This window comes from Pogona vitticeps, chromosome 13, assembly GCF_051106095.1.
Source record: "Pogona vitticeps strain Pit_001003342236 chromosome 13, PviZW2.1, whole genome shotgun sequence".
Lineage (NCBI taxonomy): Eukaryota > Metazoa > Chordata > Lepidosauria > Squamata > Agamidae > Pogona > Pogona vitticeps.
The window spans coordinates 20,724,829-20,748,689 of NC_135795.1; the positions used below are offsets into that span (position 1 = coordinate 20,724,829).

At 49.6% G+C, this 23,861-nt stretch overlaps 2 protein-coding genes across 3 annotated transcripts; both read left to right on the top strand.

The window, feature by feature from the left end:
• Positions 1–293: 293 nt before the first annotated feature.
• On the top strand, positions 294–10,384 carry GID4 (GID complex subunit 4 homolog). The gene is made up of 6 exons (XM_020814616.3): positions 294–680; positions 3,743–3,802; positions 3,940–4,047; positions 4,661–4,762; positions 5,379–5,509; positions 6,160–10,384. The coding sequence occupies exons 1-6, from the start codon at positions 444–446 to the stop codon at positions 6,221–6,223; spliced, it is 702 nt and encodes a 233-aa protein (XP_020670275.3). The 5' UTR covers positions 294–443; the 3' UTR covers positions 6,224–10,384.
• Positions 10,385–11,700: 1,316 nt separating this feature from the next.
• Positions 11,701–22,617, top strand: DRG2 (developmentally regulated GTP binding protein 2). 2 transcript variants are annotated; one of them, XM_020814618.3, is made up of 13 exons: positions 11,701–11,860; positions 13,210–13,370; positions 14,074–14,163; positions 14,319–14,379; positions 15,850–15,940; positions 16,922–16,994; positions 17,310–17,400; positions 18,129–18,226; positions 18,853–18,929; positions 19,083–19,171; positions 19,604–19,662; positions 20,397–20,450; positions 21,789–22,617. In XM_020814618.3, the coding sequence occupies exons 1-13, from the start codon at positions 11,797–11,799 to the stop codon at positions 21,873–21,875; spliced, it is 1,095 nt and encodes a 364-aa protein (XP_020670277.3). In that variant the 5' UTR covers positions 11,701–11,796; the 3' UTR covers positions 21,876–22,617. The 2 variants fall into 2 exon arrangements, with proteins under 2 accessions (XP_020670277.3, XP_020670278.3); XM_020814619.3 differs by having other exon boundaries at positions 11,719–11,860; positions 13,210–13,365.
• Positions 22,618–23,861: the final 1,244 nt, after the last annotated feature.

A 23,861-nucleotide genomic window follows, 5' to 3' on the forward strand; every position in this document is an offset into this window, starting at 1 on the left:
TGAAATATAATAATATAATTAATAATAACCCCAGTTATTATTTCCTCAGAATAACCGCTTCCTGCTCTTCTTTTTTTGCCCCTTCGTATTAATTAAACCCCATCCATGGGCGCCGCCATCTTGCTCCCCCCCCTCCGCGCGCAGCGCCAGTGGGCGTCACAAACCCCAGTCGCGCCCCATTTGCGTGTTCCTCCTCAGCGCCGCCTTTTGGGCTCCGCCGGCCAATAGAGAGCCGCGCGCCGCGTGACGCCATCGCCCGGCGTCGGGCCAATGGCGAGCGCGGAGTGGGCCGCCGGGCGGCTGAGGCGGGGAGGCGGGGAGGGAAACGGAGCCGGAGGCCGACCAGGCCGGGCTCCTCAGCGGCGCCGCGGCGGCTGCTGCTGCTTCCAGTCCGGCCAAGGAGGGAGGCAGGCGGGCGCCGGGTGGCGGGCGACCCACCCGAGATGCCGGTGCGGAGCGCCTGCCGGTGCCCTCCGGGAGGAGGAGGAGGAGGAGGAGGAGCCGCCTCAGGGACCGCCGCCGCCGCCTCCTCCTCAGGGACCTCGGCCCGCCTGGAGCCGCCGCCGCCCATCAACACGGCCCAGCCGGGCGTCACCACCAGCCGCCTCTACAGTGGCGCCAAGTTCCGCGGGCAGCAGCGCTCCAAGGGCAACGCCTACGAGGTGGAGGTGGTCGTCCAGGTCAGGCCCGGCCCGGCCTCGGCGGTGGGGGGGGCGTAGAGGGTTGGGGTGGTGAGGAGGAGAAGGGGCTCTGGCATCATCCTTCCGAGCTCCTGGGACGGTGGGGGGGGGGGTGGCGGCGGCGGCGACGTCTGCTTGGGAAAGAGGAGGAGGATAGTGGTGGTCGCACTCATGGCAGGAGTGGGGAGGATGGTCGTGGGAATCGTCATGGTGGGGGTGGGGAGGATGATGGTAGGGGTAGTCATGGTGGGGATGATGGTGATCGCAAGAGGTGCTTGCCCTCCTCCCTCCAGGCTGTCTCAAAGGGTTGGGGACCTTTCCCTGGAGAAGGGAGCCTTTTCCCTGGTCCTGAGGTGGGGCTGTCGCCATGCCCAGTTGGGAAGGACGGGGATGATAGACATACTAGTAGTAGTCAGAGGGAAGGGAGGCCCTGGCATCATCCTCCAAGGGTCATTGAGGTGGTGCTGCTGTCACCCCCAGCTTGGTTGCCTCCCCATAGGGGAAGGGGATGAGGAGAATCATGGGAGTCCTGATGGTCGCTCTCCACTTCCTCACCTCAGCACTTCCACTATACCCACCCTGGGCCATCACAAACGATACAGTATTTGCGAAAAGGCCTGCCTGCAAACTGTGTCCTTGTTGCTTCCATCTGTTGCTGGCACATACACCTGTGGGCAATGGTTTGCATAAAGTTGCATATTCTACTTAATGTGAGGAGTAATGTTTTGGGGAAGAATGAGAGGCTAAGGTTGAGGTGCTCTGGGTTCAAATCCCAGCTTGGCTGTGCAAAATGCTTGGGTAAGAGTGGCAATGGTGAAGCCACTCCTTGAATATTTCACGTGCCTTGGAAACCTTGCTTTGAGATGCAGGGGGTGTAGTGGTCAATGTCATACTAGGATGCAGGAGACCTGGGTTTGAATTTTGGCTCCTTCATGGTACCATATTTGGGTTGTGTGTGCTTCCTTGAACATCTTGCCTACCTGTTTGTCTTCATACTGTTGACTTTGAGTGTATGTGTAAGAAACAGCAGAATCAGTCTTGTGCTTATCTAATCCAGCATTTTGAATATTGTGATGGGTCAAAAAGCTCTCTAGGGTTCCAGGCAGGGGTTTTTACTAGCACTGCCCGGAGATTCCTAATAGATTCTATCTTCTCCAAGCAGTGAACAGACAGAACCCCACTTAACTGCTGAAATCAGGCATCATCCTGAGTGTATTCATGGTGACTTGGTGCAGTCAATCCCAGCCACAAAATCCCCTGTTTCTCTGTCGCTCTTCTGGCCTTGGTGACCTTGTGCTGGATATTTCATGCCATAGATGCCTTTTCTTACCCTCTTCACTCTCTTGTTTATCTCCCAACCTGATTATTAAAATTGAAGGGTTTTTCCTGGATTGCAACAGAGAATGGGGGAGAAGAAAGGGGGGGGGGAAGAGATTATAGTTTTGCATAGAAATGCTGTGATGTGAGGATTAGATTGGGAGTGTTGTTGTGATTTTCCTTTTGAGGCAAGGCACAGGGAGAGGCGTCTGTGCAGTTTTCTGCCTCCTGTGCCAAAATAATTTTGGCTAGTTTTGGATATTATTAAGGTAGATTTTGTTTGGATGTCAGGATCACTTTCTTAACAGTAACAGCAACAGCAGTTTGAGAGTACTGTAGAACTAATGGCCTGGAGACATAGTGGCCTCTTCTTTGTGGACTGTCTTCAGAGAGAGGCTGGGCAGCATTTGAGTCAAAACGTGGAGGGAAACATGGGGATGAAGCAAACAGCCTGACCCAGGGCTGGAGGGCCTAAACACCACAGCTGCGCAGACTATAGTTTGAGCAGGTTCTGTCTGCTGGGTCTTCAGGAGGAAGAGGTGAAGCTTTACACCTGATCCTTCATGCATTGTCTGGGCATGAAGGATCAGGTGTTGGCATGGCAGAGCACCACTCCATTGGAAGGATCTCCTTCTCTTCTTGACCTGCATTAATGCTTTTCTTCCATAGAGCCCAGACTTTTCCTTGACTGTCTTCCATCCATACCTGCATTGTGTTAGATGTAGAGCCACAGTCACGTGACTTTGGCCTGTTCTTAAACACGGACAAATCATGCCACCGTTGCAAGTTCAGGAGCCATGAATAGCATTCACTGATCATTGTTCTTCCTTGCTTCCGATGCTATATTTGCCAGTAGGACAAGTGAGGTGTTCAACTTTGATTTTTATGTAGCTAGAGGAATCATTCTTTCCAATACTGATGTCTCTGTTGCTTCTGCAGCTTAAAAAAACCCCTCAATTACCACCACTTGGCCCAGATTCATCATGCATGCCCCTACAGAGGCAGGGAGGCCTTTGAGGTCTCTGGCTGGGTGAAAATGATGGCACACAGGGCAGAGTGTTGCTGCCTCTGCTTTCTCTCTTTCTGAGCCACCTCAGTGTTTGGCCAGTCAGTCAAGAAGATGAAGGGCCGCAAAGCAACATTTGTTTGAAAAGAATTGACATGATAAAGCTCCTCTGAGGAAGTAGGTAAAAAAGCAGGCAAGGGTGGTTTAGGTGAGTGCCGTGGAGTTTGGAAGCAAGGTTGGGCCTTTCCTGGAGTGCCCGAACCTCTGGAAACAAGGTGCTACCATCCAGAGCACTTGAAATATCTCCCCATTCTTGATTTACAAAATCAAAGCCGCACCCGACAGTTAAAAGTTTCCATGTGCTTCAGCCCTCTCAGGCTAAACAGCAGGAAAGACATGGATCAACGTGAGTTATTAAATGAACCTTGATGATACCTGAAGCTGGGCAACCCTGGCCGGTTCCCTTCAGGACCTGGCTTTGTAGCCTTCCTGGAGGCATCTTGCTGGCTGCAGTGGAAATCACGATGCTAGGCTGCTTGGTTCTGTGGTCGTCTTCTGGAATGCTTTTTTAATGTCCACTCATTTGCAATGAATCTTTTTTAGTGCTTACTGTTTGTAGAGGACTGTTCAGTAGCTTGTTTTTCCTGGGGTTCTGTTTAATAAGCAGGAAATATTTTGATGTAGCTCCTTGTTTTTATAATGGAAGTGGAGTAACGGAAGGTTTTCTGTTCACTTTCAGCATGTTGACATGGAGAACTCTTATCTCTGTGGATACTTGAAGATTAAAGGCCTTACAGAGGTATGTATTCAATTCAAAGAATTTTAGGATCTGTTAGCTTAGTGCATGTCATCCTTTGGAGTTAAAAAAAAACTCACAGACAAATTGTTTACAAGTTGCCTGTGTTTTCCTTATGTTCCAACTTTATTTACCTGCAGGAATACCCAACCCTTACAACTTTCTTTGAAGGGGAAATAATCAGTAAAAAGCACCCATTTTTAACCCGCAAGTGGGATGCAGATGAAGACGTGGATCGTAAACACTGGGTGAGTATCTTGTTAGCGAGGCAGCAAAACTGTGCCTTGTCTACTTCTGACTGCAGAAGGGGGCTCACGCAGTACACTGCCCCTTAGCACATGGAAGTTCCCTCAGAAGAAGGGTTGTAGTTTCGTCTTCTTAGTTTTCTGGCTGTCTGTGTGAGGCAATGCTTTTTGGGGGTGAAGGAGCATTTGACAGTAGCCTGAAGTCATATAACTGGGGCATGTTTTCACTCTTTTAGCCTGTGGGAAAATAAATGTCAGGCTTCAGGCGCTCTGTGGCAGTTCTGTTCCATCCAGACTTTCTGGGTGGCTGTGAAGAGGTTTCTTCTTCATAGGACTCTCTTTTTTTAAGGGTAGGTTTGGGGTTTTTTTGTCTCTGCTGGCTCCTGTCTTGAAGAAGGCTGCAGAGTCTGTACAGAGCAGATGTTTGGCGCTGAAGCCAAAAAGTTGTGCTCTTTGGGAAGGTCTGCAGCAGTGCTGTGATCAGCAGAAAAAGAAGGCCTGTAGCTTTTTTCTGGAAAGCAGTTCCTTCTGTGGGTACTGTCTGTGGTTTAATTTAGGTTGGAGTGGCACATACCTTTTCTCTCGTGGGTAAGGGCCCTGTCCTCTTTCCTTCCAGGGGAAATTCCCAGCCTTTTACCAGTATGCAAAAACATTTAACTCGGATGACTTTGATTATGAGGATCTGAAGAACGATGACTTCGTCTTCATGAGGTGGAAGGTGAGTTCTTTGCAAATATTTATAGGGGGCCCTGGCAGATTGTAACAAAATGATGGCTTCCCATCCTTAAAGTGGAGGTCAGTCTTGTACGGTTTCTGGAAAATCCTGAATGTCCCATGTCTGTAAATAAACTGAGAGTTGATGTAACATGCTTCGTTAGCATTTAATAAAGAAAAGCACAATGTTTTTATTTCACTTGCTACATACACGCCTAAGGTCTTGAAGGCAAAAGGAGACCAAATTGAAATCCTTGTTTGGGGAAAGATGTAAAACTTCGTATGACCAAGATGTTTTGCGTCAAAGTTTTATTACTAGTATGCTTTAAAATACTGGGATGGCAACTCAGACCGCAGCACATCCCAAAGGGAGTTCTGCTACAAGTACATGTGCATGCTTCCCAGGAACAGAAAAAAAAGCTAATTGCAACCAAATTTGTGTGTGACTGTTTCCATAACGGGTGGAGGTTTGTAGAACAATGCATGCTTAGAAATAGGACCTTTGTGAAATTAAATGCATCCAGCAGAAAGCCTTTGTTGTGGGTCGTTGAAGAGAAATAGAAAAGTAGACCCTGCTTTGGCTTTCATCTGTCTACCTGTGTTTTTGTTAACTTCTGCAGGAGCAGTTCCTGGTCCCTGATCACACCATTAAAGACATCAGCGGTGCTTCCTTTGCTGGGTTTTATTACATATGCTTCCAGAAATCTGCAGCATCTATAGAGGGCTATTACTATCACAGAAGCTCAGAATGGTAAGAGTTCCCTTCTGCGGATAGGGCTTACTGGAGGGGTTTTCTTTCTCATGTGGCAAACTAAACAAGGGCTGTTCAGACACACTGTGCCAAGGAGACCGGCGTTCTGGCCATGTTAGAACTGGGGCAATGTAATCAAATCGAGGCCTGTTTTTATCTCTCAATGCAAGCGTCCCTCTGGCAAGCCATAGCTCCACCCCACTTTCAGAGATCAAGAACCCCACCCCACCCCCACCCCCCCGATTGGGTGGGGAAGGGGAACGAGAGGTCCTGAGGCTGGTTTGTAGATGTTGGAGCAGCCAGGTGGTGTTGTGGTTGCAGCTGGAACCTCTGTCGTATGTATCTTCTTCACAGGGGCCCATGTAGGTTCACTGGAGTAGCTTAGGGATGTTTCAGTATTGGTAAGAAAATGTGAAACTTTCCAGTTCTTAGAGGCTTCTTGGTTCAACAGCTTCTGTGCTGAGGTGTGGCATGGATTGGCAAAGGGCATCTCCGTGGCCAAAGGAGAGCAGTGGGATGAGTGTGTGTGGAATCCTGGATGTGTTGGATGGGTGGCGAGAGCTCCCGGATGGTCCTGGTTTGAAAATAGCTGCTTTGGCAGAAAACAGGTCTGCTTTGTTCCATTAAAACCCTTCTGTTTGCTCCCCTAGGTATCAGTCCCTGAATCTGACTCACGTCCCGGAGTACAGCGCACCCATTTACGAGTTCCGGTGACGACGACACCAGGAGCAGCACCAAGAGACGGCCTGTGGGGCCAGAGGGGGAGAGAGAGAGAGAGAGAGCATGGGCGCATGTGAGAGAGAGAAAGCGAGAGAGAGCATGCCCTGAGACAACTGTGCTGTCCCTGTCGGGGCAGGAGACTCCAGGCTCTCCTCCTGCCTGGCAGCTGGACTGGTGTGAGAGCATGAATGTGAAACCCAGGGGGTTGCTGGAGCCCGACCCTTCCTCCAGCTGCGTGGCAAAGTCACTACTCAGACCTGGTTCTAAAGCTCCTGTTCGATGCACTTTCTTGTCCTTGCACAGCTCATCTCTCCATCACAGTCCTCTCCTCCGGCGCCTTCTTTTGGAGGGAAGAAGTGGCCCCGGGCCTACCTGGATTCCCTTCCGTGAGAAGAGAACCCCAGTTGCCATCCACTTCCATCCTTCTACCTTTTGCTTTAGTTATGGGTTCTGTTTAACAGCTGTCATCCTGAGAGGTCCTTTCCTTTCAGGCCCGATCGTCACTCGCAGGTGGTTGTTTTCTTGCGTACGTGTTGCGGGTAGCTGCGGCGTCCATTTAAGGAAGCCTTTGGCCCCAAGGAGGAGAGGCGGCCAGAGGGTCTGTTCCCGTCGGCTGACAAAGCTGCCTCTCTCGGGCGCGCGCACTAGACGTGTCAGCAGTTCTCTCAAGAGCACCAAAGGGGAGCTAGCTTAAAACAGTCTGGAGGAGTGGGAAATACAGTAACAATGATGCAGATGTTGTGACCTTAAAGGTGTGTGTCTGTGTGTGGAAACCCACAACCTTTAAAGGACTTTTTTTTTTGGTGGCGTGTGTGTGGGGGGGGAAGGGTTATTTGGTGGCCCATTTTTCCCGTCCACTATCCACAGGGTTGTATGTATAGCACTTGCACAAAGGTTGCTTCATAATATATTTTGCTGGGGCTGCTGGTTCTCCCTGCCCCAGGGTGAAGCCACTGAAAGTCAGTGTTGAGTGATGGTGGTGTTCTACTCTGTGTAACAACCTAGCAGTGCTGACACCCGAATAAGCACTTGTCTGTAGTGTGCAAATTGCGCTTCTCCTGACACACGCTCCACTTCATCCTAAAGAGAATATTTGGCATGGGCAATGCATTTTACCTGAGAAAATAGCCTCCATAAAAATTAATAATAATAAACTGTTCTCCCAGGACGTAAACATCTTCAGTAACTTCAGCCTTATGGGCCAGACATTCGTTGGGCCTTGTGTGCGCGCATGTGTTGCTCATAAGTTGCTTTTCTGTTTTAACATGGCACTTAAACACTGGGTGGGGTGGGGGTTAGAACCTACTTGCATTCCACTTTGGCTGGTCCAAGGCACAGTAGCCTCTCCTCCACCCTTTGATTTTGTAGGGGAGAAGGTTGCTTCGCCTGTGACTGTGTAGTTCCTGCATCCAAAAATGACCCGCCCTTTGCAAAGGCTTCGGTCCACCCCTGAGAGTACCTGGAATTTACCAGGTAGTCTGGAATGGGTTGGACAAAGGAGGTTGCATAGAGGAAATGGATATTCTCCCGAGAGAGTGGCCGAAGGGAACATTGCTACGGCGGTGCCACCACGTTGTGAGTTCAGTCTTGTTTCATTTGGCGTTGCTCTCATTTTTAGTGGCTTGGATTTCAGCAAGCAGGATTGGTCATTGGGGTCACAGAGCGTGCGCGCCTCCTCTACACCCATGGCTGTGGCATCTTGGTGGAGTGCATTAGAGTTAATTACAGGTTATGGTACTAGGAAGGGATTTAACTTTGCATTGGCTTGAGAAAAAGTTTCTAGCCCTCTGTGATCAGCTTAAAGGTTCTGATGCACCAAGGAGGCAGAAAGCTGGCCGAATCCAGTTACCGTGCTTGCCCAAGTTGGGCGCGGAGACGCCATGGCACTGTGCTACTCCATTGCCTCTCCCCCTGGCCAAAGCCAGAATTCATTGTGCCAGGAGAAATAAACGCTCTGTCCCGCTGGTTTAATTGGTAGTTAATGCGGATTGCAGAATTCTGCCTTTCTTGGTGCAGATATGTACTGATCTCCATGCATAGGGCACAGCTCTGCCCTGCATTTTCCAGAACAAAGCCTCTCCCTAATTACCATTAGTTTCTTATATACCCTCTTAACGGAGGCTTGCTGTTTTCTTTCTAACCACGTGCTGTCTCTTGCAGTGGCTAAATTGCTGATGGAAGCCTTAACAGGAGAGTGGGGTGGGGGGAGGATTTCAAGTGGCACGTGTGTCTTTAGAGTCAAGTGTTTTTATTAACCCCAGATATCTCTGCAGGGCACCGCCTGCCTTCCTTCCTCTTCCTCTGTCCTCCCCCCTCCATAATAACGTGAATCCGTTTTGAGTCTCCTGCTGTCGAGGAGAGGGCAAGATGTCAGGGCAGGGTATCACTGCCCACGAAGGCTTGGGTGGTGTGAAAAGGGGCAGATGCAGCTGTGTTTTGCTTGGCCTTGATGAATAGTGGGAGGTCAAGAAGGTGCTTTTGCGGGAGGGGGAGAATTCATGAGAAGGAAAAGGACTTGGCAGCCTTAGATTTGATTTGTTGAAGCAAGCCCTGCGTTGCTCAGCATCTCATTCAGGTGAAACAGACTGAAACAAGAATCGAGGGGGGTGCTGGGTTTATGGCCCTCCACTGCATTTTCCTCAACCACCATGCTGATTCATAAGATCACAGTTCATGCACGGTGTAAGGGAGGTTCCAGAATATTGGGGGATTACCATTCCAGAGGATATCTCATATTCAACCGCAGCGCCTTCCCATCTACTGCTTTCTTATCAAGCTGCTTCTGAACAAGTCGGGCGCCCCATGCATTGAGATAGATGTGAGAACTGTGCCTTTGCTTGTTTTCATTTAAAGAGACACAACTTGAGAAAAGGGTTCCTTTCTTCAGATGGAGTTTAAAAGGGGCTCATCACAGGAAGGAGTAAATGATTCCCTGGAGGTCGCAGCAGAACCCCAAGGCTTGCCTTGTTGGTTAAAGACAGATATATGGGGGGAAGGGGGGGAGTGAAAAGCAGTCAAACATTCTCTGACGGCAGCTCTGGTATAACGTCCGAGAAGTAGCATACATGCTTTGGCCCTTTCAGTGTGTGTGAATGTGTTACACTAGAAATGTGGGGATCGTGTTGCAGCGCTTCCATCCGCCCACTTTATTTCAATATGCAGAACCAACCACAGTCCATGTAGTGACACATGCACCACTGAATTCAACTGGTGGAGATTCCCAGTTGCATCTGCCCAGGAAGACTTTCGACTTTGGGGCGGTGTGTGTGTTGGTTGGTTGGTTTTCCTGAGTGCCCCTTGGAGGTGCGTGAGAAAACTCTTCAAGCTGAAAGTAGTTCCAAAGGCTGTTTTTAGAAAAGGGCATGGCTCTGAGGGAATAAATTAAAAATCTGGGTGCTGGGGCAGCCTCACATGTGTTTGAAATCACTTTTTCAGCTCTCATCAGCGGGCAGACTGAACAGTATTTTCAAACCTAATGAGCCTTTAGATTTTAAAGTCTGAGAAAAGTTCTGCAACTAGTCACAAAGTCCATCTTTCCCAAACGGCACTTCAAACTGCCAAGGATCCCTCCATCGTAATCCATGGTGCACCAAGGGGTTTCTTTTTTCTTTTTCTTTCGTAAATTAACTTAGTGTTTCATTGGCAGAATCGGTCCTATTTCTGTTTCCTGTTATAGGGGAGTTCAGGGCACTGAAGCCTATGAGACAGAAGGCCCTTTGGGAGCAAGAAAAATGTGCCGCCTTTTTCTTGAGCTACTGACAGGGCCGTACTGACAGGTATAATTCTGAATGGCTGAAGACCTCTTGTAAGGGCCAGCACTTGATAATAATAAAGCAGGGGGCTCCTTTGCTCTCCAGAACGGAGTAGTGACTCCTGTTGTCTTACTCCTCCACCCTGCTAAGTAAACTGTTGGGTGTTAAAACAAGAGAGCCAGAGAGTGTCTTGTACTTGTAGAAGAGGTTCACAGGTTGGGTTTCTCAGAGTCACGAGCGGCTTCTGGGGCAAGATCTTCCAAATCTTACTGGAAAAGGTTTTATAAAGCTAACTTGTAAATCAGAGTATTAAAGAGTATTTATAGACAATATAAATTGCAGAAAAGGGGCTGAGTTTGCCAGAGTTATCAGTGTCCACATTAAAAGAACATGTATTTAATAAGGCTCTGTGTGTTCTCTTGTGTATGTGTTCTCCTTCACGGCAGTGCATAAAAATAAACTTTACAACATGTAGACAGGGCTCAGCTCAAATATATAGCTGGTAATTATAACTGGGAACAAGGGATCACCTGAATCTTGCAATCAGGCCCTTGTGATAGGCAACCTGTGGCCAATACATGTTATATTTTAAGGATGAATCCTTGGAGCCAGGTGATCACCAGGCAGGATGAGAGGGCAGTGGGACCCAGGAGGTGCTGAGCACCATTCATCACAGACCTGCTTCACAAGACAGAATCAACCAACACATTCTGTGCCGTAATGCGTGTCTGCGGCTCCTCTTTTAACTTAGCTGCCAGCCTGAGACAAGCCCATCATCTGTCTAGCCTGGTGCTGTCAACTCGGGCTGGCAGTGCTTCTCCAAGCATTTTGGGCAGGCTTCTCTCCCAGCCTGACCTGAAGATCTTTGGTGTCTCCAGGGGTCTCCCATCCAAGTAGGGACTCAACCCAGATGTGCTGAGGATCTGAAAACAAGATGAGAGCAGGGTGTGCAAGGCGGTTAAAGGTACAGGAAGGCTTTCCCGAAGGATGCCCAGCTGGTTCTTCAGATTCAGCTGCTCGTTTTTGCAACATGAGCGAGGAAGCCGTGACTGAAATCCTGAACGAAACGCCTAATCATGGCTGTGTTTACTCAAGTATGCACCTCTCCTCTGAATTAAGGCCAAGGAAGGCCCCTGTGCGATTCTGGCATATGGGCGAGACTGTTTGTATCACATTTCCAGAGGATTTAAGTTTTTCTTAAAACTTGCAAAGTTAATTCAGCCTGTTAAGGAGGTTTTTTCCCCCCACCATCCCCAAAATCTAGATTTCCCAATAAACGGAGGTGCCCTAGAGCTGCCTGGCAAGGTAACCTCACGCAAGGAATAAGGAGAAAGTCGAGGTCTGGTGGTTTAGAAGAGCTCTGCGGGGCTGTCGGACAACTGACAACGACCCTAGAGGGTAGACTTCTCTTATCCCTCGACTGCAGACTTTCCAGATCTTTCACGTCCAGACACGTGAACCAACTATGTGGGATGCCAGAGAGGAGAACAACAACTGGAGATGGGAAGGTCTATTTTCTGTTCCCCCCCCCCAAGGAAAACGGGGGGTGGGGGAAATAAGGAGTGTGGAATGTGTTGTTTTCCAATGATGGCTAATATGCCTCTGACACGGTATTCAAGCTCTCTCTAGGCAATGTGAAGGAGGCCGGACGTTGTAGAGGAGGAAAAGCAGCCGGAACCAAAAGAGTCGGGCACCGGTTGCCCAGGGGGACGGAGGTGGGCGGTGCCCCTTGGGAGGGACCGCTTCCGGGGCGCAGGAGGCGGCGACTTCCGGAGCTGCCGCGTCCTCCCCGCCCGGGGGGCCTCTTTCGCCGCGATGGGGATCCTGGAGAAGATCGCGGAGATCGAGAAGGAGATCGCCCGGACCCAGAAGAACAAAGGTCGGGCTCGGCGGCCGGGGAGGGCGCGGCGGGGGTGGGTGGTTCCTTACAGCCGCCCGGGCAGGCAGAAGTTCGGCAGGGGAAGCTCCTCCAGGTGCTGAATGTCCGCCTGAGCAGGAGGTCTCCCCTGGTTTGGGCGGGAGGGTGGGTGGGGGAGTGTGTATTGCCCTTGGTGGATCACAGTTCCCATCATCCCCAGCCGCCGTGTGCGTGTGCTGTGCCCTCGAGTCAGGAGCCGGCTCAACAGGGCTTTCAAGACAAGCGAGGGATTGAAGGAGCGGCTTTTGAGCAGGAGCGGGCTTCCCTGGCCACGTGGGGATTCGAACCCAGGCCTCCTGAGCCTTCGTCTGCCCTTCCACCCACTGCATCGCAAGGGGAAGCCTGCCTTGCCCTGCCCGGAGGGGGGGGGGTGACGCCTGTTAGGGGTTGCAAGTCCCGTAACTGCTGGGGAGCCAAAGGGGGCTCGGTCTGTGAGCTCAAGAGGTGCCCTGATCCAGGGTGGCGGTTGGAAGCTTGGGGACTTTTGCAAACCCAAATGCAAAACCGCTCTTTGCTTAAAAACATAGCTGGGCTCTTGACTCTCTCGGAGCCTTGTGAACGGCCGAAACCCATCCAAAGTGTGTTTCTTCCTAGCAGAAAGGAGCCAGAACAAAAGGAAATGTAGACCTTAAATCAGCCTTTCTCAAGGTTTCCCCCACCACCACCACCAGGAATGCAACGTGAAAAAAAGGATAGGCCAAATCAGGGGTGTATAGGTGGCATAACAGGCATTATAAGATGGTGTATGAAGAATGGCTTTTGGTCTGAGGCCCTCTTCAAATGGGCCAGGGTTCCCAGGGGTGAGGGGCATAATAAGACCCTCATTGAGAGCGGCTGCCTTCAGTTTTATGTGGGATACAAGGCTGATGACAGCTGCTTGAGTTATGGGGAATGTTGGAATAGGGGGGTGAGGAAAGATGTAGGGAGCAGCCTGGTATGGGACCAAATTGTGTAGTTATACCTGCTCTCATCTTGTCCCTTTTCATGTGCAGAACTTCTGCGGGGTTTCAGGTAAAGAAAACAGGGTGGCAGCTCCCCAGCGTTGCCAGGGGAGCCGCAAGAGAGCTGTTGAAACAGCCTCAGAGAGCAAAGAAGTCAGGTGCTTTGCACCACCGGCCCTGCTGTATTGCAGATTTGAGGAATTGTCCAAAATACCTTATTTTTCCTAGTTCTAGATAACACCTGCAGAGTCTGTACGAGGAGGGTGTGGAGTGGGACAAACTAAGCATGCCCTGACTCTCTTTGTAGAAATAAAGTGATTCTGTTGCTGGTTTGGCTCTTGAGTTGAATCTGTGTCGCTTCCCTTCTAGCCACCGAGTACCACCTTGGCCTCCTGAAGGCTAAGCTCGCCAAGTACAGAGCGCAGCTTCTAGAGCCTTCCAAAGCGGCCGCCGGCAAAGGAGAAGGCTTCGATGTGATGAAATCTGGAGATGCCCGGGTGGCGCTTATTGGGTTCCCCTCTGTGGGTAAGGTCAGTGACAACCGGAGAATCTCTGTTCTTGCGTCCGTGGCACCCCTCCGTAATTCCCACCTCCCTCTGAAAAATAAGTTTTATTCTAAAGGTCAGTAAGAATGTTAAACTGAACGCATCAGTTCTACAGTGGTACTTGGAATGTATTTGTTACACAGCTTTGTATGTGCTAGGATATTTTATGCTGTGGCCGTGTTTCTCTTTGATGTCACTGAAAAGCTTTTTTAAAGTAAACCCACGTGTTAATCAAAAGAGTAAGCTCATGCTTTTAACAGACAAGGTGTATTTTGCACCTCTAATCCAATTGATATTTGAAAAAGCTGTTCAGAACGGTTATTTTCTAAAAAGGAGCTGTGGTTAAACTGCAGTTCTGCAGCCAAACCTCTGCTCACGATGCAGATTCAATTGCGGGTAGCTGGTTTGAGACTGATTCAGTCTTCCAGCCCTCTGAGGCTGGTGAACGGAGTTCCCAGCTTGCTGACGGTGAGACACTCATGTGTAGCCTGCATAATTCAATTGTAAACTGCCCAGAGAGTGTTTTAATCTGTATGGGGCAATGTATAAGCAATATACTTTGCTTTTTTTAATTTTGTAAGTTAACGGGAAACTTGCATTGGCAGATCCAGTCCTTTGTCACAAATATAGGGATTTCTCTGGCTTGATGCTGGCGGTACTGATTTCTATCTCCCCCCTTCCTTTTCAGTCTACCTTCCTGAGTTTAATGACTTCCACAGCGAGTGAGGCTGCTTCCTATGAATTCACAACATTGACGTGTATTCCTGGCGTCATAGAGGTGAGTTGCCTCTGGGTTCAGTTTTGCATGCTTGCTGTCACCCTGCGGTGCATGTTTGGATGAAACAGTGTGAACCGTTTTTGCAGCAGAATACACAGTGGCCTGCCTCTCTCACCTTGTGTATCTGTCTTCGTTATTTTCTTTCCTTCTTGCAGTACAAAGGAGCCAACATTCAGCTTCTGGATCTGCCTGGGATCATTGAAGGCGCTGCTCAAGGTTGGGATTTTGTTCTGTATTTTCACTGCTAGCGCTGCCTTAATACTGCCGAAAGACTGGTGGGCATTCCAGTGGGGCTTAATAGCCTGGATCTTCATTTTATTCCTTTATTCCCCGTTTTATTCCTGTTCACTGAAACTGTGCCACTGCCTCCTCCTTGGTTGTTGAAACCTCCCTCTTTTTTATTCACAGACTTTGCATATGGAATTGGATACCTTCTCCTCTAAAATATACAGTGGTGCCTCGCTTAACGAGTGCACCGTTTAACGAAAAATCCGTATAGCGATCCCTTTTTGGGGATCGCTATACGGATCAGCCCCAATCGCCGCACTCGCTTTGCGACGATTGGGGCTCCGGCGGCCATTTTGGAGCCGCCGAACAGCTGATCGGCGGCTCCAAAATGGCCGCCGCATGACCCGAAATGGCCCCTATCAGCGTTTTCGCGCCCTCCCCTTGCTTAGGGAGGTCGCGAAAACGCTGCGGGGGGGCATTTCGGGCCATCCGCGGCCATTTTGGAGCCACCGAGTGAAACTGTGGCATAACCCAGTAGGTCTGGGTTTGTCACACCGATCAGCTGTTCGGCGGCTCCAAAATGGCCGCCGGAGCGAAAACATCGCTGGAGGGGGTAAGTTTACACACTTATTGGAACGCATTAAACTAAGTTTAATGCGTTCCAATAGGTTTTCCTGCCCCGCACAGCGATGTTTTCGTATAGCGAAGGTTAATCCGGAACGGATTAACCTCGCTATACGGGGCACCACTGTATATGCTTGTAGCTAGAGGACAGGTGGGCTGCTATTATGCTGTATCACATTGGGTGCACACACGTGTGTGCATTTAAGAGAGCGAGGGAATAAATATTTGTGTGATCCAGAAGTAGAAGATTGGGTTTCACGGCATCTTTACTGGGTCACTAAAGGTTACAAAGAAGATGCAGTTTCGAGTTCTTCAGCTTCTTATCTTGATTTCCTCTTGTCCTTTAGACAAAAGAGGTTTTGAACTCTTGGTTTCCTTCCATAACCCCAAATATACGCCACCTAAAGGAAGAGTCCTGGAAAATTCAAAATCTCACCTTAGTTATAGCTTTTTAGGGATTTTTTTTTTAAAAAAAAAGGTGTTACCCCTGTCGGAGTTGAGAAAATATCATGTGTCTAGTCCTGATGGAGAAAATGGAGATGTGTCTTGTGAAACCACTCCTGCTGTTTCTTTTCTCTTGTAACCTGGCTGATGAAAATACCTGCCGTCCTCAGAGGGTAGTGGAGGGGGTCTCAGAAGCACACGGCAGGGTCAAACCGAGTGGTCAACCCGGGCTGCTTTCCACCTCTGGGCTGGGTGGTTGAAACCCAACTGAAACGTTCCACTCTCCAATGAGCACACAATACTGACCTGGAGTTTCTTCTGCCGCCACTTGGCTTCTTGCGCTCCTCACGAGTAACAACCCCCCCCCCCTTTTCCAATTCTGCTGAGCAGGGAAAGGCCGTGGCCGGCAGGTCATTGCCGTGGCCCGGACGTCGGACGTGGTCATCATGATGCTGGATGCCACCAAAGGGGAAGTGCAGAGGTCAGTGTTGGGGCAAATGTCACATGACTCTCCCGAGGGTTGGAGGCCTTCCCCACCTGGAGGATTCCCACATTGAGGAAGGGGTTGTGCCAGGGTCATGGCTGAGCTGGGGCTGGGGACTATAGGAGTTGTTGTGCATGCCATCTGAAGGGTCGCAAGGCAGGGAGGAGTGTTATAGGTAACTGATCACTGAGCCAGAGCAAAAGGCAGGCCTGCGAGGGAGTGACAAGCCGTTGGCCTTTTCCTGTTTTGGCATCTGGGTGGATGGTGAACAATCACTTGTGGAGTTATTTCTTTACTTAGTAGTTCTCTTTCTTTACTCTAATGAGTTCCTGGCAGTGTATGTGGCTGTCCTCACCCATTTTACTCTCCTAACCCCATGTGAGAGGTAGATTAAGCTGAAGGGAGGGCGTGACTGGTTCTAAGTCACCCAGTGTGTTCCATGGCTCCGTGGGAATTCGAACCTGGGTCTCCTAGGGGCTACTTGAACACGGCTACTGCTACAGTGTGCTGGCTCTGGAAATAGTCCCTGTGGAGCCAGGAAAGACTGCAGGTGGAACCTTCAGCTACATGGAAAAGTGCCCATTACTATTTTCAGCATTGAAATAGAAGTCTTGTGTGATTTAAATGTTCAGCGTATCGCTCATTAAACATTTATTCGTGCCAGTTCGTGGTATCTGCTTTCTGAACGCCCTGGAGAGATGGCTTTAAGGTTTGAAAAATAAATGCAGATGTTCAGAGTTTTTGCTCACATTCCTTGACTGTGCTTGGGCCAGTGGCTTTTTGGGACTACAGCATCCAGAATCCCCTAGCCATGCTGATCCACAGCCATAGTAGCTGGAGGTTTTGTGTGTTGTGGCGCCAAAGAAGGAACTTTCCCCCATCTCTGCTCCAGCTGTGTTCGTGAGTTTTGTCACCCTTGGATTCAGGCGATGGATTCGTGATTTCTCCTCTCACCTCGGTTCTCTCTGCCTCCCACAGAGCCCTTTTGGAAAAAGAACTGGAATCTGTGGGCATCCGGCTGAACAAAAATAAACCCAACATCTATTTCAAGGTGAGATGCGGAACAGAGAGTTGGCAATTGTCCTTGTGTGCTCATCAGCCTCCTCAGGGCCAATCTCCGATTCTTAGCAGACATGTCCGGGAAGAGACCGTTTCTCGGCTCTCAAAACCAACACCTTGGAGGGCAAAGTTGGGATCCAGTGCAGTTGGATCAGAACCATCAGGCTGTAACGGAGTTCTCCAAAGCACATGCCAGACCAGAGTCCGGCCACTGCCTTTTGCCCTAGGTGTAGATTCCGGACAGTTTTGCATGTTTATGGATTTCGAATCTTACTCTAAGTGCGTCTTTCTCTCTCCTGCCTTTCAGCCGAAGAAGGGAGGCGGCATCTCCTTCAATTCCACCGTGATGTTGACTCAGTGTTCGGAGAAGCTGGTCCAGCTCATTCTCCATGAATACAGTATCCGTTTCTCAGCACCTCCTAGAGGATTGGGTGTTTGTATCAACTCTTTAGGGCACATGCTGAAATGACACCGTTTTGATATGGAAGAGAACCTGAGCAGCTTCCTCTGGAGCCGACTGTTACTTCTGAAACTTTAACTGTTACATCCTCAAAGATGGAAAGGTGGAGGGCATTAGGGAACGGGTGGTCAGATCATCTCTTTTTTTATGAAGATCTAGTACTCTTGAGGAGGCCAGTCCAGCCTGAAGCTCATCGTAGTCTGTTGTGATCTGTCTGTGACGCAAAAGAGCTTAGATAAATGACACTTTCGATCACCATCTCCCAGAATCCGTGCAGTGGTTTCTCACCTGGAGTCCCCAGGTGTTCCTGGATTACAACTCCCGGAAATCATGGTCAGCACAGCTATACTGGTGAAGGCTTCTGGGAGTTATAGTCCCAAGAACATCTGCTTGGAAACTGCTGCCCTAGCCAGTACCGCTGTAGGGTTGGGCAAATCTGGAAGTTGCCATACTAAAATAACCTGTCCAGGCTCTGCTTGCCTTGCATTTAGCCTGCCAGGCAGGTTTTCCTCTGAGAGGGATTTGCTCCAGGTCACCCTGCCAGCTTTGTGCAAAGATGCCAGTTTCATTCCCATGTCTCAGCGGTCGAGGCCTGACCCGAACCAGCAAAAAAAGCCCCCGGTGCTCCCTTACTGATGCATTTAGCCTTAACTCTGCTCACCTAAGAAATCTTCAACGCAGAAGTGCTGTTCCGAGAAGACTGCTCGCCGGATGAATTCATCGATGTGATTGTGGGGAACCGTGTCTACATGCCTTGCCTTTATGTGAGTCGTTCACAGCAGGCCAGGAGACAGATCTTGGCTGTCCTCAATTAGGCGTCTTCCTTCTTCAGAACATTCCTTTTGCGCAGGGAAAGTGCCTTTAGCGGCTTTCCTGGTTTGGATGCAGCTGAATCAGCAGGTTCTGCGACAGTAATCTTTGATGGCTGCGCTTCCTTTGTCTAAAACCAATCTAGAGCAGAACATCTTATCCTGCATCTGCAGCAGTATATGTCCTGCGTTTCCAAACCAGTGTCATTTCACTGGAGGAGCTAAGCTTGGAAAAACAAAACACCAAGCTCCTGGCCCTTATGATCATGAATGTGTTTGGGTTAAAATGCAAAAAGGGTGTCAGAAGGAATGTATCCGGGGGGTGGGTGGGATGGGACCAGGATGCCGAGAAGGCCCCTTGCTTCCCCACCACCACCAAATAGAATCAGTTTATTTAGAATGAGTACCGGAGAGGGCATTTTAAGAAGTGAAGCAATCCAATCAGACAGATCCCTGCCCTCGGGGCTGTAGAACCTAAATCTAGGCTCTTGGCAAGAGAGGAGAGACTGGGTGGGCTGTTTGGTCTTTTGCACTGATAGTCCCTTTTTTTTTCTTTTCATCCCCTGCCTCCCTTGGCCTAGGTTTACAACAAAATTGACCAGATCTCCATGGAAGAGGTGGATCGCCTGGCTCGGAAGCCTCACAGCGTGGTGATCAGGTGAGGCGACCCCCACCCCCCCCACCCCGAACCTTGTTGCTGCCATGGCCTGCTTCGTGGCGCTTTGCAGGACAGACTTTCTGGAACAAGAGCCATCCCGGAGTGGTTGTCTGCCAGCGGCTGACCAGTGAGTGTGTCTCCCTTCCTCTTCAGCTGCGGCATGAAGTTGAACTTGGACTATCTGCTGGAGATGCTGTGGGAATACCTGGCCCTCACCTGTATCTACACGAAGAAAAGAGGCCGTAAGTATCGCAGTCCAGGCGGGTGGCATCTTGAGAAATAGGAAGAGGCCAGCGTTCCCCAAATTTGTCATAAAGTCACCTCCGACTCATGGCGACCGTACGAATGAGCAATCTCCAAAATGCCCTGTCCTCATCTCTTGCAAACTCAATCCTGTGGCTTCCTTTAGGGAGTCCGTCCCTCCTGTATTTTTTTCCTCTTCTCCTGCTGCCTTCCACCTTTCCCAGCATGATTGTCGTTTCCAGAGAAACCTGCCTTCTCAGGATGAACCCAAAGGAGGACAGCTTCAGTTTCAACATCTTTACTACCAGAAATAGTTCAGGCTTGATTGGATCTAGGACCCACGTGCTCATCTTTCCAGCAGTCCAGATTTATTGATGCTTTAACAAACTGTTCTCTCTCTCTCTCTCTCTCTCTCTCACCTCCTTTTGTAGAGCGGCCAGATTTTTCAGATGCCATTATTCTTCGCAAAGGGGCTTCAGTAGAACACGTGGTAAGTGGTGGATCAAAAACAGGGCCCCAAAGGCTCACTTCACCCAGCACTTCCCCACCTGCAGTATATATGTACAGTGGTGCCCCACATAGCAACGTTAATCCATTTCGGACTAATCGTCGCTATGAGGAAACATTGCTAAACGGAACGGAAAAAGCCATAGGAACGCATTAAACTTTGTTTAATGTATTCCTATGGGGCCCAAACTCACCGTTCAGCGAAGTTCCTCCATAGCACCGCCATTTTCACGCCCTCGGTAAGCGAGGGCAGGGCGTGAAAATGGTTGCAGCGGCCATTTTGGGCACTTGGCGGCCAATTTGGAGCCACCGATCAGCTGTTCAAAAAATATTGCAATGCGATGTTTTACCCATTAAAACATCGCAATGCGATCGCATTCGCGATCTAAAAAATAGATCGCTATGCGGATTCGTCGTTAAACGGTGCACTCGTTATGCAAGGCACCACTGTATATATATATATATCCCTCAGGGGAACACAGGAGCATTCTAAGTGGGGCACAGGGTTTTCCTACTTCCCTCTGTCTCTCCTCCCTGCCTGACAACAGTGATGTGGTTGTCTTCCACCTGTGCCCTTTTGACAGGCTCACAGATAGCTATAACCACTCTGTGGTGGCATACACAGAGGGTTTGCAGAAGTCACCATGGCTCTCTGATGTGCCACTGGGCTTGCCACCCCAGCGCATCTGAATCGCCTCCCTTTCTTCTGTTTTCCAGTGCCATCGTATTCACCGGACGCTGGCCAGCCAGTTTAAGTACGCCTTAGTTTGGGTAAGTGTGCCGCCTTGAAGCCGGTGCGGGAGGCCAGCTTTGCCTTGCTGGCCACTTACCTTAAGTGAGGTCTCTGCCAGCAGTTGGGTGGAGTGGGCTGGACCTTTTCAGATGGCGGGTGGGAGAAGCCACTTTGAACTGCCACGCTCCAGCCACGAAACGGGTTCCGCCACCAAGAGGCTGAGATGGTGTCTGCCATTCCATTCTCACGTTTGCTGCTTTCGTTTGCATCGGGGGGGAAGAGCAAGGCCAGAGTGCATGGATGAGAAGGGAGGTGTAGGATTCCAGATGGTACTGGACTATGTCTCCCATCACCCCTGGCCAGTGGTCAGGCTGGCCAGGGCTGCCGCGGGGGTTATAGAACCATAGGTAATAAACTCCTAGAATCATGGCGTTGGAAGGGGGCCTCTAAGGCCATCAAGTCTAACCCCCCCCCCTGCTCAAGGCAGGAATCCAAGGCAAAGCAGATCTGACAGAGGGTGGTCCTGTTTTCCCTTGAAGGCCTCCAGCATTGGAGCGCTCACCATCTCCCAAGATTAATTGATTTGACTTTTGTACCACCCGTCTAAAGCCACTCTGGGTACTGTAGTTTACAAGACAGAACATGAAAGACAGCAATTTAAGAACAATAAACAAAAGAGGTAGAGTGAAGCAAAATTAAACAACAGAGCACATTTGCAAAAGCAACATGGAATTAACTGGAAATAATTAAAAGTAATGTAAAGGCAAGAGGGGTGGAACTGATTATATGAACACTGAGACAATCACTGTGTGATGATGTTGTAAACTCCGGGAAGGCCTGTCTAAAAAGCCAGGTTTTCAATCATCATTTAAAAAATGGTTCCATTGTCATACTGCTGTAACAGTAAAGATGTTTTCCTTGATACTCAGCCAAAATCTGGCTTCCTGCAGCTCAAGCCCATTATTGCAGCTTCCTCGCTCCTGGTATAATAGAAACCAACTGTCTTAGCTTACCTGTTTTCATCCACGGCTACATCTCTGAATCCCTTCCACCATTACTATACATGACTTTAGCGCTCCCCTCTGTTGTGACTCTTCTGTCGATAGGAGAAAAGTCCTGTTGGTTCACACCAGCAATCGAGTTAGTCCGGCTCACTAGCCGGGCGGCTCTGGGCAGCCCACAGCCCAGGCAGAAAGGCCACCACCCGTTCTGGGAGCCTTGTTAACATCGAGAGCAAGCTTAAAATACTGTGAGCAAATGGATAGATGGAGAGGAATGCTTTTCTGGAAATAAAAGAGTTTTTTAAAAAGGTGGGGAGGCTTTTTCCAAGCTAAATTATGAGGTGAACTTACTCAAATCCTCCTTTTAATTTCTAGGGAACCAGCACCAAATACAGCCCTCAGCGAGTGGGACTCAGCCACATGATGGAGCACGAAGATGTCATCCAGATAGTCAAGAAATAAGGCACCGTGGCTATCCCAGGCCCTGTGGATCGCTGCCACGGTTTAACACTAAGCTGTGTCGAAACAAAATTTTTAAAAAAGAAGAGCGGAAGTGGAGGCTCCCTCCCCCTTCCAGTCCACGTAAGCTTCCATGAAGCTTTGCTCGGGAGGGGACGAAAGATGACGGACTGGCTCACGAGTGAAAGAGGAAAGGTCTTGAGATGGCATCATTTTTAGAGCACGGTCTTGGGCGCCTTTGTGATGGTTGCCAGGGCGAGGGGATGATTGCTGAGGCCCTGTTAGCACCCAGGCTCCTGCTGCTGGCGTGGAAAGCAACCTTCGGCGTGTGAATCAACAACCCCGGAAGATGATCCAGTTTTTCCTTCCAGACGCGGTGGTTGGCAGGTGCAACCCACAGTCCATCTTTTTCCCCATCCACATTTCAGACGTTATCATGCCTGGGTTTCAGCATGGAAAAAAAACACAGCCCACAATAGTCCTGTGAAAAGCGATCGGTTAATGATAAATGTCCACTGGATGACGTGAGCTTTACCCCCCTCTGCTATTAATGCTTGCGTTGTGCGGGCAATGGAAAACAACAACCCCTTTCGCCTTTTCTGCAGGATAAACAAGCAATCCTCCGACTGAAGATTTTTCTCTCCAGACCTATCATGAGGCTGGCCGTCCTTGGCTGAAAATAAGGAAGGATTCTTCTTTCTCTTTGGAATGTCTGAGATGTTAAATATATTGATAATTCTGGCAACGGTGGTTCTGTGCTGTCCTTCTTCCTTCCTCAAAGCAAAAAAAATTTCCTTAGGCAACTGCTTTTCTCTCATCAGTGGAGCAGGGCTGGGGTTTCCTCCACTGCCATTTATTTGAGCTTAAATCTCTTTCTATTTTGGATTTCTTTCTGGAACTCTGTGGAGGATTCGGTGCCAGCAGTGCTGACAACCCTCCGGTGCCGTTTAAGCCCCTGATCGCGCTCTTTCGGAAACACCGTAAGGAAGAACGTGCTGTTCGCCGCAGAACAGGAGGGAAATAGAAGGACGCCCTTGTGTATCTTTTCGTTCACAGCGTCAGAAGAACCGGTGCCTATGAGCGAGCCGGTTCGCTCAAATGTTGTGTTGGTTCATTGCCTGTTTGTATAAGAGGAGAAAACCAAATGAAGGCCAAGGAACATCCCCCCCCCCCAAAAAAAAACCAGATAAAGGAAATTATAGGACATGTGCTGTATTCTGCCCCCTCCAGTGCTTTATATGAGCGCATATGAGTTCATAAATTGGTTTTAGCAGCTCACTATGAGCCTCTTCTGTCCTGATTCGTTTGTGAGATGGAAACGAACAGAGATGGAACTCTTTCCCTCTTCCAAAATAGTTCTCTCTCTGCCAGGAAAGGCTTCGTCTTCCTCTCCAAGGCGTAGCAGCAGAGTGGTTCAAGAAGTTGGCCCGAATCACAGCCTGGCTCCCCTTTCTCCTTCTCCTGTTGATTAGGTTTGCTGGTGGTGGGTTGGGGCAGGCAGCCTCTGGCCCTCTCAGGCTTTGTTGCTCAAAAATACAGTTGTGTATTTTCCGGTAAATGAATAGTCATAACTGCTGGATTGCTCCGTGGTTTAGGCTCCTGGCTGTGGAGCCAGAGGTTGGAGGTTCGATTCCCCCTCTGTGCCTCCTTGACTGGGGCTGGACTGGATGACCTCACAGGTTCCCTTCCAGCTCTGCAGTTCAAAGATTATTATATAATAATTGTGAAAAGGACCTGCAGTGACCCAGCGCCTGTCTGCTGATGTCCCTGTCTTTCTCTCTGCTTCTTTCCACTAGTTGCGTGCAAGTGCAGTCAGGCAAGTCGGAAGAGGGGTTGCATGAGATCATCTAGTCCAGCCCTTCTCCCTCCCTTGAGTGCTGTCTCTTTGACACAACTGCCATGCCAGGCAGCTGTCCAACCGCTGCTTCCCCCCCTGTTGGGTGCAACAGAGCCTTCTCGTCCGTTTGAAGCAACTTTTCATAGAGCCAA